The 14,489-nt window shown below is 35.2% G+C and overlaps 1 protein-coding gene across 6 annotated transcripts in view; it reads right to left on the bottom strand.

Annotated features, from left to right (window-relative positions):
• Positions 1-14,489, bottom strand: part of JMJD1C (jumonji domain containing 1C) — a 288,010-nt gene that overhangs the window by 27,398 nt on the left and 246,123 nt on the right. For 5 of the 6 annotated variants that reach the window (XM_046649100.1, XM_046649075.1, XM_046649091.1 and 2 more), the window contains 6 exons: positions 13,897-14,040; positions 13,608-13,800; positions 11,807-13,491; positions 8,041-8,213; positions 5,538-7,744; positions 956-1,157 (listed from right to left, as the gene is read on the bottom strand). In XM_046649100.1, coding sequence (XP_046505056.1) covers positions 956-1,157; positions 5,538-7,744; positions 8,041-8,213; positions 11,807-13,491; positions 13,608-13,800; positions 13,897-14,040 — 4,604 coding nt within the window. The remainder of the gene's footprint in view (positions 1-955; positions 1,158-5,537; positions 7,745-8,040; positions 8,214-11,806; positions 13,492-13,607; positions 13,801-13,896; positions 14,041-14,489) is intronic. The other variant, XM_046649093.1, reaches the window with a different exon arrangement.

The raw sequence follows: 14,489 nt of genomic DNA, 5'->3' as shown, positions 1-14,489 counted from the left end.
ACTGATTCTAGAATCTGAGACATTAACCTAGTCTCTACTGGTTAGGTTACCCAGCTATTCTTTAGTTGAACTCTTACAAGTCTATCTGTAAGTTTTTAGTACTAAAGTATTATTCAGTAAAATTAATGTTATAGCAGTATATAGGTTCATAACAGCTATAAGTTGTTTTTATGTTTACTACAAAACCTGTGAAATGTGACATGGTACTAACAAATCCTTATGATCTTATAACTCATATTTTTATAGCTACATATGTTTAATAAAAGTATGGGTATCCCAATACAATGAACTGAATTTGGTTTCATGCCTAGATTGTTTAGTTAGATTTATAGACTATTTGTAATTGCTAGTTAATGCAGATATAAATGCAACATTGTTTGGCCACAGTTTATAAATTAAAAAAAAAAAAATCCTTAAATCAAACTGCTGTTTCCTATCATTTTCTAGAAAAAAATATTAACATTTTCTCATTAAAGAAGATTAAATATCTCAGAAGAGAAAGGCCATATGAACACAAGTAGCAATGTGAATATGAGTTCAGTCCAATAGCTAGCTATAGTTAAACTTAGCACAAAAAAAGTTTAATATTCTTTTTTTTTGTTAAAGATTTTATTTTTTTCCTTTTTTCTCCCCAAAGCCCCCAGTACATAGTTGTATATTCTTCACTGTGGGTCCTTCTAGTTGTGGCATGTGGGATGCTGCCTCAGCGTGGTTTGATGAGCAGTGCCATGTCCGCGCCCAGGATTCGAACCAATGAAACACTGGGCCGCCTGTAGTGGAGCACGCAAACTTAACCACTTGGCCACGGGGCCAGCCCCTAATATTCTTTTATACTGTTTCAGAAACAAAGAGGCTCAAAGACTCATTCCCACCTCCAAGAGATACCCTCGGAATGACAGTATAATTCCCAATATCCAATAAACATACTTTTCTCCAATTACGTATTTTCACTTACCGTCTAAAGTAGTAAAATCTACAAAATACTGGTGAGTGACTTGGTTCTTCTCCTTTTTTACTCCGGATAAGTCTACATTCCCGGCACTTTTGCAAATTAGGCCCTATCTCACAGCAGGAGTCATCCTGTAAAAAGGATTCCCCAGTTTGCTTCAGCTTCTTGACTTTACGCCAATCTTTTAATACCGAACGAGGGATGCCAGCTGTAAAACCAGTAGGAAAGTATTAGCAAGATTATACCGTTTTAGAAAGGTAAACTCCTTGAGATAAAAATTCAATTATAAAATTTTGACAATATATTAAGATTGCAGAAAAGCAGCAAAGAGATTATAGTTCTAGATACTCATTAATAACTAAAAAGTCCACAGCAGCATTTCTATTTACTTACTATTCTACTAACCAAATGAACTCATGTCAGTATGCTGGAAATGAAGAGCTAATAAATCTTCCAGCTGACTGAAATCTTTGCATATTAAGTATTCACATGTGTATAATAGCAAACACAAAAATCATTTATTTTCTATGTAAATCTATAGCAAAAAATATAGCCTCTCTACACAGAAATTTGATATACGTAGGAGGAAGCTCTTTCAAGAGCCACAGGAAGAACCTAAAGACCAAAAGTTTTAGAAACTATAAGCTAGTTTCAACATATTTATATTGTTTTGAAATACTTAATCTGATTCTCCAAGGTATGTGTGGCTCATTAAGACAAGTGGTGATTTATAATACCAATATTTGGGAGACAAGGGGCTAAGATATTTTTTCTATCTCTCCCTTATTATAATGCCCTACATTTGATATCAATATAGTGATAGAAGCAGTATCTTTTAGAAAAATAGAAAGGCTTGAAGGAATTAAAAGAAAAAAGCACTATTTACTTGGCTGTCTTTTCTGATGGTAGGAAGAAAAAAGGGTATCCGAAAAGTCTAAAAGAAAAAAAACTCAAAGCACTATATAGCCTAAAATTTGCAGGAAAAAATTAGTTTACTATACTCTTCATCACTGCTTCACCATGTTTATTAACTTAAACTTAACTGTTATAATAACATTGGCTTAAGTAATCAATCATCCATGGAGCAGGAAGAACTCAAAATATTATACATAAATTAAATTTTGCCTATTAAATTTAAAAAAATATACTCATGTAAAAGCAACCTATGTTGGGACAGACAAATATTTGTTGATTCTTATAAGTGTACTTATAATGCCCATATTAATATATCTATACGTCAGACATGAGATTTATATAGTTTGCTATTTGTCGTGTTGAAAGAATAAATTGTATTTCCTACTCTTGTGCTTTCTAATCCTGTCCATTTTGGGGATCAGAGGCAGTACAACTATTCTCCTGAGTCTATATGCTTCTTGCAGAAACATGTAGTAAAACTCTTGTCCTGAGCTCCCACTCTCACTTACCTGTTGACAGTGTACACAGTACAATTACAGCAAGATCACACATCTTAACATAGGAAGTATCGTGTTTAAACTCCATGGTGGCTCATTTAAAATTGGCTTTGTTATTAAGCACTATTAGGATTGCTGTCTGGTTCTTTACAATTACATGTTCTCCCCTGTTCTGTCTTTAACTTGGGGCAAGGAGCCATTTGGCTTAATCCACTAGAGAAATACATTTGTGCAAACATACCACTTAAGGAGTAAAAACATTTCCAGAAGGCTTGTGTAAAAGGTTTGTTATTTCCTCCACTGTTATTAGACAGTTTTCTCCTATGGACTGTATAAAAATTTAGAGCTTTCAGAAGTCAAAATAAACAACAGAAATTATACACTGCTGATAAATTTTTATTTGGCATTTGTTACAGTAGAATAAACCAAATGCAATCTATTTCTAGATTGACTAGAAAACAACTATTAACCAATATGCTTTTATATTCCAAATAATGGAACAGTTCAGAGTATGGATAACCATACCATTGTGAACAATTAAAACAGTATTATAATAAAGAACCGGACATTTCAAAGCAAATCTCAATTCTGTGACACAAAACAGACACTTAGAGCCCCCTTTTTTTAAAAAATGAATGAATGAATTACAAAGACATGAAGGCCCAGGTCATATGGACAGTTTTTGATACTATAATTTTTGCTTCTAGAGTTGGCCACACATGACTGTAGCTAACTCCCGTTATGAATTTTACTATAAATAGTATTTGGACAATAAATAAAACTTCATCTTTCAACTCTATATATCTAATCCATTGGCAACATCTAAAATCTAAAAGTTTGAGATTAAGGCACTTAGTCAACAGAAAATATCTAACTCAATGCTATTTCTACTTCCTTTATACCATAAGAACCTTTTCAACCTTAGTTCTCAATTAGCAAATCCTCAAACAGATGTTCCAGCAACAGAAAACTAGCGAGGAAGAAAACAGACAAATACACGCTAACTTTTAACCTCTGACATGGCATCACCTTAAAACAGATTTTTTGAGATATAGAAATTAATTCTGATTATAGTTAAACCACTGGTTTTGTGTATCATAGGACTTATAGATACATTTAAATCTGATGGACAATTTCAGTTTATAAAACAAAATTATGTTAAAAATTACTCACAGAAAAGGAGCCAACTTTTAATTATCAGTAACAAAAGGCAGTAGACATGAAGACATTCCAAAACAACAGATAAGGCAAAATCTATTATACCTGGCTTTAGAATGTATTAAGAAACATATGGTTATATATGTATCTGTGTGTAATATATAATTATACATGTATAATAGTGTATGTAATCAAATTACATTCTCTAAGTGCAGACTTAACTCACTCTTTTTGATTGACTATGACTGATGACAACTCCAATTTACATTAGAAAGATAAAGGTCATATTTAATCCATGAGGTAGATAATCCTCTCAGGTGTAGCAGTTAGACTTACAAATTCCCAATTTAGAGAACTTTTCTAGACAGCCTAGAACAAAAGCAAGTCAACTCTGCCCATAATTAATAGATAGCATTTAATAGTCACAATATTATTTTGGACTTGGGAATAAATAGGATTTAAAATAGTCTCTCTGAAACTATTCAGTTACTAAGTAGGGGAGATTTGACTAAGTATCACAACTTGAGGGGGAAAAAGTGCTGATTCCAGTCTTTGTCTTAGAACTCTTGCTTGGGAACATATACATTCAGCCTCAAAATGAAAACAGAATATGGACCTCATTATGAGTTAATTATATAACTTTAACTTGGCAAGAGTTTTCTAAGTGTTAAAAGCTGGAAGGTTCCCATCTCTGTTTTCTGTAAGTTTAACTGAGGTATTTGAATATCCAACACCAAAGGAATTGTTACCTGAAATGGAAGAGAAACAACTATTGACCACACTAAGCCTCTTAAGAATTCCCTGGGGAAGTAAGTAGATACATGAGAAAGAAAAAGCAACACTGTATATGATCCAATATTCAAGTAAATGGCACATATCCTGTATCCTTTGTTGTGAATCTCCCTTTTTTTCTTCTGACTATATTTGCATTTCAGTCTGTCAGCCTCTCTGTCTAGTTGAGCTTGTTTTCCTTTGTTCTTTCACTTTCTGACTGTCCTTTTCTATGATTCCATCCTCCTCTTTTTCTCTCCTTCACTTTGCCTTTGGTTTTCACACAGGCATGTGGGAAAACCTCATTCAGTGAAAAGGCTCAAATAAGAGCCTTCAAGCATCCAAATGCTTATGAAAGAACTTCTTGAATGTCCACATTGTCACAGATATTTCATATATTGTATGTGGATGAATACACGGATATAGTGAAACTATTAAGTGCTTTCTGCATTGTGCAACACACCTAAAAAGAAATAAGCAAACTGAGAAAAACTACTTCTAGAGTAAAAACATACAGAAACACTTTATAGTGAATATTACTGGCAAGCATCACTTATTTTGTCTGTAGCCATAAGTGAAATACAAATATTATCAATTTTAAAACTTTTACTTATTATAGAAGTTCTGCTGGAATATAGAAAGGAACACACAAAACCACAACCCCCCCCCTTATTTAACTTTTACCCATTGTTAAGGATTGCCTGAATGAGTAGCATTATTAGTTAAATAGAAAGTAATTTCAATAAGCTTTCAATTTTATCACTAGATGAGAGAAGGGGGAGGTGTAGACCACATTCGCGTTGCTTTGAAGTAATTCTCTTCTAAAATGTGACTTAAAGGAAGTGTATGTGAATAGGATTTCTTTTCCAACCATATTTTGTTAAAGGTAAACACCTAATATTAGAAATTCACTTTTGGTGTGATAGCTATAACTGCATTTTGACAGTTGTTAGAAATGGTCAAAATTCTGAGTAACTACTAAATTACACACTGGAGTTTTGCCAATATTAGTGCTAGGTAAAACATATCTCTACAAGTCTCTTAAAAATAGATATGTCTTCTTTCTCTCATTTCTTCTAATAGAGTACTTATGAAATATAGAAATGAGGTCAATGCACATACATTATGCTAGGGCATACAAATAAAGTCAAAAGATGCCTTTATGCTCACTAATCTTTAAAGAATTGCACCATTATTGCAAGAACAGACAGCCCACTTTACCTGAGATAAAAAAGCAATTTACTTACCACTATTACTATTGCTCTGCAACTTCAATTTACTTTTTTCTTTGGCACTCCTGCTGAGAACCCCATTGGGTTTTAAATCTTCTTCTATTTCAGCTTTTCTCTTCTGCAAATCATTTTGCTTCTTTTTGTAAGTTGGCTTAGGTTGCCTTTTAGTCCTTTGCTCTGACTTGCTTTCACTTTCATCCGAGTCTCCACTTTCAGAGCCAGATTCATAAGTTCTTTTGGCTTTTCTCCGATTGATTTTATCATCTTTTATGTATTTATCAACTATGATCTTACTATCTACACTGTTTTGTATATCATTAGATGTAGAGGCTATTAAATTGACAGAACATGGCTTAATAATTTCTGATACAGAATTCCCTGAATTTTCCGTTTTATTAGTATTTTTATCTTCCTCTGAATGTCTAGTAAGCCAGGCCTTTTTCAGTTTAGTATGGTAGTTTGGTTGACTTGTCTGGGACACTTGCCCATTTCCTACAGAGTTAGCTTTGTTTATTGTACTACAGACTACAGTGCTATCCAAGAGAAGGGAGGCTGAAGATGTCTGATTTTTCAAAGCATTAGGCTCAGTCTCACTGACATTACTACTTTTATACTGAGCTGCAGCCAATGCTGCCTTGTGCTTTTTTAAATGGATAAAATCAGTTGTGCCTGAGAACCCAGAGCTGGGCTGAACAGCACTTCCTGTCTTACTACTGGATGGTGTAACTGGAGCTGTGGTGCTGACCTTGCATTCTTGTGTTTGAGACACTGAATGACTGACACTTTTTGAAGAGGTACATTCTAAAGATTTAGAGGCCAAAACAGTATTTGATAAAGAGTAAATTATTTCTGAACCACCCCAGCTGGAAACACTGGTGGTAGTGGCAGCAGATGTGCATACATCCGTTTCAGTATTACACATTATATTTACAGCAGACATGACTGAACTGGGAATACTGCCCTGTGAGACAGCCTGAAAGTTTTTTTCAGATTTTATATGAGCACTGTCTGAATTCACACTTGGCAGAATGATTCTTCCAGCCTCTCCAGCTTCTGCTGGTTTCAGGCAATCTGTTTGATTTGCCCCAGTTGAAGATCGTTCACTAACTCGATCTTTGGAAGCTAACTGCATTGCTGGCATGCCATCAACTTTTGTACTAGAAGGTGGACGTACAATGACAGATGCCATAGCAGCCTGTGACTTTCCGCTGCTTTTCTCCACATGCCATTCAGCTTTCTCTTTGCTGAGGTTATTATTAGATTTCCACATTTCTGTCAAACTCTTTTCAGAACTCTTAAAATTTCCCTGAGAGTCTTTTGGCTCAGGAATTAGAGTTGGAGGCTTTTGTGATTCTTGAACTTTCCCACCAGCATTTACAGGCATCACTGGAGTTAAAGTTGGAGGGGAAAGGCTACTATAGCTGCTTTCCTTTCTTTCCAGGCTGTGATGGATTGGTGGGTGAAATACTGGTGCTCTATGTAAAGCAGGCATGCTCCGGAGTGTATTTGTAGAAGAAACTGACAAATGGGTAGGACTTCTATTACAATCATTTCTGAAGGTTGTTACTGAGTGAGAAGCAATTTGATGGGAAAGATGTTCTGGTATCTTGCCTACTAAACCTTCACTTTCTGGTTGGTGTTTAATTAAAGGTGGAGGCTTTGAAAGAGACGATATAAATGAAGTCAGAGTTTGAGGATTAGCTGCTGCAGCAAGGGTATTACTCTGCTTTTCAGTGTAAATATTTGAAACCTCTTTGGATGGGTAGGACCTTGGTGGTTCATTGACCACACTATTAGACAGTGTTGTGAAATAGTTACTTTGGGGTAAACTCTGAGGCACTGAGTGCTTCATTTTATAAAGATCTGATACTGAGCATTCCACATCTTTGTCTTGTTTGATGACATGGCTTTTAGGGCTAGAAGATGATGCTGCTACTCTGGAATAATTCTCTCTCTCACCCTCAAGGCCCTTGATTTTAGTTGTAAAGGGAGCAACATCAATACTTTCTTGAAGAATTCGACGGTGTTCCTCCTTATATTTGTTTACTCTCTCTCCAGTCTCCTGGGATGGTCTCTGCAATTGATTCAATACAGGATCCACAAAATGCCTATGCAAATGACTATCTTTTCCAGTCTGTGACCTATTTAGATCCAGGTCGTTTTTCACTGATGTGGACGCAACAGAACGTAACGGTTCAATAAAGGCTTTCCTCTCCAATTCTCTAGAAAAGAAAATACACAAAGGTTTCTGTAAACACTTTTTCTTGTATGATACAAACATAGTTTCTATGCAACATCATCTTATTATAAAAGTAAAACATGACTTTCCTTTCAGGTACTCTAACATTATCGAGTAAATTAGGAAGTATATCAAACAGAAAGAATAGTACTTATTTGAAGCCATTTTAAGAGATTTTTAAAAACATTTATTAACTTAAAATTACCTGTTTAAGAAAGTGAATTAAGAAAAACTATAAAAGACAAGGTATTTGTAAGTTTTAAGCATTGGTCAACTCACTCTTTATGATGATCTACTAAAGTTTTTGTCAATGGTGGACTGGAATGCGCTGTAATTTTAAGAGGCCGATGAGGCTCTGCACTGGAGGGTCTGACAGGAATGTGACTAAGTAATCCAATACCATCTGCTGAGGTCACAGGGGTTGGTTGATGTAACCAAGGACTGGGAGAATTCTATTTAAAAAAAAAAAAAATCAAACTTCAGTTACTAGAAGAAGCTGAACATAGTATCATAGCAGGGCTTTAACAGCAGTATATTTATGCAGCATGCGACATTTCCTAAATCCATTTTATGAGAAATATTCAGACAAATAAGGAACCGACATTATTATATGGATTTTTTCATATGATATGGAATATTAATTCACATTAGAATAGTAATTTCCAGAAATTTATCTATTTTACTGATGCAGATCTTTAAGTTTTTGCCTTTAACTAATAAATGATGTAAAGAGAACCAAGCTTATAAGATTTCCTAAGATTCAAACACCAAAAGAATATATGTTGCTAACAGAAAAAACAGAATGTTATACCTAAAATACACTTCACCAGAATTAGAAATTAAAATCAAGTTCATTTGCCAATTTTTGTCTTCAAAAACAATGAATTTTTCCAGTGTAACAATTTACTTAGAATTGACAGAAAATTACATTTTCAAGGCCCAATTGTCCTCCATTTCACTGTAAGCTATAAACACTGTTAGATCATTAAACTTGGAGGTATAACAAAACTAATTTTTTATATATCAATATTCTGCCTTTCTCATACTGAATATTTGGTGACATTGATCTTTATGTTGAGACTTACATCTATCTAATTACGTGCTTAAGGATAGTTTCTATACTATGACTCACTGACATTCCTCCAAAACATGTCTTGCTGAGTTATGCTTTGTTGAGTCAGATATTGGGAAAATAGAATTCTTTGGTTTTAACAAAAGGAATAAATTTTACATCTCAAAATGATAACGCAAAAGCATTACAGTATCACACCAAAGATATGCTGCTGTAAATTACTTAGATTAAAAATATACATTATAAACAGTAAACCTCAAATAGGGAAAAAATACACATATACAGGCACATAAGGATCATTCAAATATATGTTTAAAAGGCCTCAGTTCTACAAGATCCAGAAATCTCAAGTTGCAATCAATTATGGTGGTGATAAAAGTTTTTGACTATAAATCATCACTAAAAATTATTTCCTGGGGCTGGCACTGTGGCCGAGTGGTTGGGTTCATGTGCTCTGCTTCGGTGGCCCAGGGTTTCGCTGGTTTGGATCCCGGGAGGAGACCTAGCACTGCTCGTCAAGCCATGCTGAGGTGGTGTCCCACATGCCACAACTAGAAGGACCCACAACTAAAAATATACAACTATGTACTGGGGGAACTTTGGGGAGAAGAAGGAAAATTAAAATCTTTAAAAACAGACAAAAAAATTATTTCCTGTTTCTTCACTTTAATTCACAATACCGGGGTTAAGAGATCTTCCTATTTGCTCAAAATGTTACTAAAATTTACTCCTTTATAATTTTATATAACAAAGCAAAATTGATATGCTTGTTTTGAGTTTAACAAGTTTATGACCAGTTACTAAAACATTTTATGCCCTTATAAACATGGAGGCTAGATGACACATACTGAGAGAGGCTCCTACCCAAGCCATTTCTAGCAATTACTTTTAGATCTGTTTTCCAGGGTTTGGAAGTTATGGAAGAAAATTCAAAACTATTTGCCAGCTCTTGGCTCCCATATGTTCTCCTAGCCTGCCTCTGTCCATTATCAACTGCAGCCACATTCACTACACATGAAAGTGACAGGTCAGAGTAAAAATGTGGCTGAGCTGGGCAGTTGGGTCATCAGGCCTGCTTTCAATTCTGGCAAAGAGGATATTGCAGTGAGTAGTGACTCTTTTGACTTCAACTCTGTAATGTACACATTCTAGTAAGATTCCACTTACTGTAAGTTCAATGGCACCATCAAGAATGGGAATGAGAAGCTTATGATTAATGCAAGCACAATTCTTCTAGAACTGAGATCCTGCCAACATCAAATGTGGGGACGCTGGAGAAGAATAAATTGTGGAGCTCACCGGTAACTTCATTAAAGAAGGCCAAAGCTCACATGAAAGTAGAGCCAAAAGGAGCTGACGTTTGTAATAGGAATAAACCACAAGAAATATCCTTCAAAACATGTTATAACTCCATCTTACACCACTAACCACTTGATGCCCCTTACAACCAAGGTCAATAATGACAATGTGGGAATCAAGGAAGGACTCACCACACAGTCTATGTCATCATTGCTACCCAGAATATCGTAACAATTCCTCTGACAAACTTTTGGCATCCTTGCATCTACTGCCTTGCATCTAGTGCCACAACCAAGGCTCTATGTAAGCAGTATTATGCTTCAAGTAAATGAGAAGCTCACTAGTACTGTCTTCCAAATTGCCACCTCCAAAATATCTAGTGTGGCTCTCACTCAACTTGAGAAAGGTATCAAAAATATTCATGTTCTTTGCAGCATTATTCACAACAGCCAATGAGTGGAAGTAACCCAAAAGTCTACCGACAAATGAACGTATACAGAAAATGTGGCATATACATAGAATGGAATATTATGGAGCTTAAAATAGGAGAAAATCCTGTTTCATGCTACAACATGGATGAACTTCAAGGACATTATGCTGCATAAAATAAGCCAGAGAAGGATAAATACTGTATGATTCCACTCAAATGAAGTATCTAAAGCAGTCAGAACCATAGAAATAAAGTAGAAAAGTGGCTGCCAAGGACTAGGGGGAAAAGGCAGGGGGATGAATGTTTAACACGTATAGAATTTCAGTTTTGCAAGATGAAAAAGTTCTAGAGAATCTATTGCACAACAATGTGAATACACTTAAGATTACTGAACTGTACACTTAAAATGCTTAGGATGGTAAATTTAATGTTGTGTTTTTTACCACAATATAAATAAGTAAATAGTGTTAAGAAAGATTCTGTGGGATACTTGAAGAGCATCCTGGGCAACACCAAGGACTAAGTTGTCTCCTGGAATTTAACAGTGACACCCACTCCTCCGTTTTTGACACTGGTGCTAGTAATGCCCTCAACAACCATTTCCTAGTATGAAAATGAATTTGGCTATGGAAAACACATGGCCCATGAAGGAAAAAGAGCCCTATACCACCACTTTCAGCAATACTGCTTTAGGTAGAGAATCTCAGCCCCAACCTTACTCCCAAATATCTAGACTCTCCAACCTTGGTACCCTTAAGAAAACAAGGGGCTTAGAGAGTCATAGCTTGTAACATACAACCAATATAATGTATCTAGCTGGGGGATACAACAATTTGTCTTTTAAAAATAATTTGATAGTGCATATCAAAAGCTTTACAATTTTATATATATTTTAACCCAGAAATTTCACTTCTAGGAATTTAGCTGAGCAAAATTACTACGGATGTGTACCATAATTAGTTATGAAGATATTCATTCTTCATAACAGGCATATTAAAAACAATCTAAATTTTACTTCCTTAAATTGGCTTTTTTATAAATAGGCTTTTCTGAGATTTCAGCTTCCAAAGCTCCAAAAGTTACTAAGCATCAAAAATTTCATTATAATTGGAAAACCAACTGTTTGAAAAATTCGAATACATTTTATGTTGGGAAATCTAAACAATTAACAAGATAATGAAAAAGCACTTATATATATGTTGATTAATAAATAGATACTGATATGCAAACACAGCATAACTTACCCTCCTTAATGAAGATTCAGCATTAACTGCATTTTCTGGGTGAACCCACTTAGAAGAAGGTAGACCAAGTCCTGAGTACGCATGTGTTCCATTTGGATATTGCCAAATAATTGGATAAAGTCCAAGCTGATTATATGAAGCAGAAGGATGGGCTTGTCCAAGAAGATGAGGTGACTGGTGCTGTAACAACTGTTGCTGTTGCTGGTGTGCTAGTGCTAAGTGGCTCAAGCTGTTGGCATGAGCAGTCTCTAGTCGTGGGTGGCCACCAAGTAAGGAGGCAGTAGGCACTCCAGGTAACACAGTAGGAAGTAAATGAGGGTGATGAACAGAATGGTGTGGACCACTAGTCAGAGGGTGAGTGTTAATGGTAGGTAATGGAGTTTGACTGGATGATCCGGCCAGTAAGTGGGGTGCAGGACTTAAGGCAGGGTGATGGGTACCTGGATTTAAACAGGTTCTATGGGATGAAGAATGAAGAGGAAAAGGATGCTGGTTTAAGAAAGGTGAAATGTGATTACCTCCTGTTTCTGACCCAATAAGCGCAGGATCTCTGTAAACTGTGAAATGCTCATTTTTATCAATGATAAGAGGGCTCTTTGTAGTTTCCAATGTAGTGCCTCGAATAGGAACTGGATGAAAACTGCATCTTGATAACTCATGTTCTATCTTACTTGCCAGTCTTCTTTCAACAGCAGCTTGGCTGTTCACATAAGTGGCTTTAGTCTTTACAGAATCAGGAGAATGGGTAATTTTAGGTTTAATAGCTTCAGGTGATGGATTAGATTTTGTCTTGTGAGCATCTACTGAAGTATTAAGTTTAGATTTTATAGTCTCTGGGGGCGGACTTCGCTTATGCAGCTTATCTTCCATGACAGAAACTGTGTTTAGAGAAGACATGTAAGAGACATATTGATTTTTCTCTTTTTCCATATTCAGGTGATCATTTCCTGAACAAGCATTCCTAACATTTGATTGGGTTAAATCTACTTTAACTACATCACTGACCCAGCTCTGGTCAGAATCTCGTTTTGCTGTTTCTAAGTATTTTGTATTTGCAATTGAATGTTTTGAATCACTAACACTAGAATCCATTTTCTGAAGCGTCTGAATGCCAAATGTGCTTGAGTTTTCCTGAGCCACCTTTTCCAAATTAGTGTCATTCGTAATATCAATAACACATTTTGGTGTGGGTGGTCTGGATATGAACTTCTCCTTTGGTAACAATTCCACTGTATGTGTTTTTTCCATATTGCATTCCTGAAGAAGTAAATCATTGGGATTATGATCAGAAAGTGTGGCCTGTTCTGATGAGTGGATAATCATTTTTCCTTGAAGCTGAGAGTCAACAGACTTCTGCTTTTCTGCTTCTTCGTGTTTTTTTTCTTCCTGTATTTGATCCCAGGGAGGCTGGCTATCTATTGGTGTCTCTTCTCCTGCCTTCTCATTATTCTGGGATTTTCCTTCTTCTCCATTTATCTTTGAAGTATTTTTATTTTTCAACTCAGTCTCTGGCTTCTGCTCTGAGGAATTATTTATTATTCTCTTATTTGAATTTTCTGAGTCACTACTCTCAGAAAAGTCTGAAACATTGTCAGTTCGTAGTCTTTTCATATTTAGTTTCTTTTCATCCTCTTCAGGTTTCCTTCTTTTATTCATCAACTGTTTGTTTTTACCTTTAGGATTTTCTGTAAGATTTTAAAAAAAGAAGAGTTTTATTTTTCACATCAATATTAAATAAGTATATTTTAAATGCATTTTTGTTTTATTTGTTCTCATTCCCCTATAAAGAAGTGGGTCTTACCTCCTCGTGCTATATAATCATATTTTTCCTCCTTCATCTTCTCTTCATCTGGTATACTGCTATCTGAGCCCTTCCTCTTATTTGGACGGATATTTCTTTGTTGCTGTTGCTGGTGTGTATTCTGTTTTGGTACAGCAGCTTGAGAGTTCATTGCTGGTCTGGGACTATTTGCTCGGGCACGTGTATAATGACTCTAAAAGTAACCAATATAACAGTTATTGTTTACTACTTGATCCTATGCAATCTCGGAAAATATTTTAAAATAATCCATCACTAACAATATACATACGTGAACAACGTTGCTATTTTGACTGGCACGAGACCTTCGCCGTGATGTAATGCCAATATTTTCACCTTTTAATAAAGAGTGAACAACATCATCTAGAAAGGTCATTTGAACCATAGAAGGATCGACATTCTGTGGTTCTAGTACCTAATCCATGACACAAAACAAGAACAAAAATTAAATCCAATCAGCTAGCCAATGAGATATTAGGTACAATTTCCTTACTGAGTAGAAATGTTCAGAAATCACTTTGGGATCTCTAATTTATAAGATACTCTCAGACTTACAATAAAGCAATTTTAATTATTAAAGATAAAATTACCTTTTTAACCTTCTGAAACCTACTGTTTCATTTGCCAACCAAAAATTAGAAAGCAAATATATCTACCGCAAGCACACCTTGAAAAGCAAGGATAAGAATTAAAAGTATAATGCCAAGTCATAAAATGCATTTTAAAAATAGGAAGTAATCTTCAAAAAGCAGCTATAAAATAAAACTAAGAAGACAGAGCTTCGGAAGAAGAAAAGGACCAAAATTGTGTAAATAAATAATAATGATAATTTTAAGAAGCAAGCTAAAGAAAGAACTATTTTAA

Source organism: Equus quagga, chromosome 2 (genome assembly GCF_021613505.1).
Source record: "Equus quagga isolate Etosha38 chromosome 2, UCLA_HA_Equagga_1.0, whole genome shotgun sequence".
Lineage (NCBI taxonomy): Eukaryota > Metazoa > Chordata > Mammalia > Perissodactyla > Equidae > Equus > Equus quagga.
This window is presented reverse-complemented; position numbering and strand designations above follow the sequence as displayed.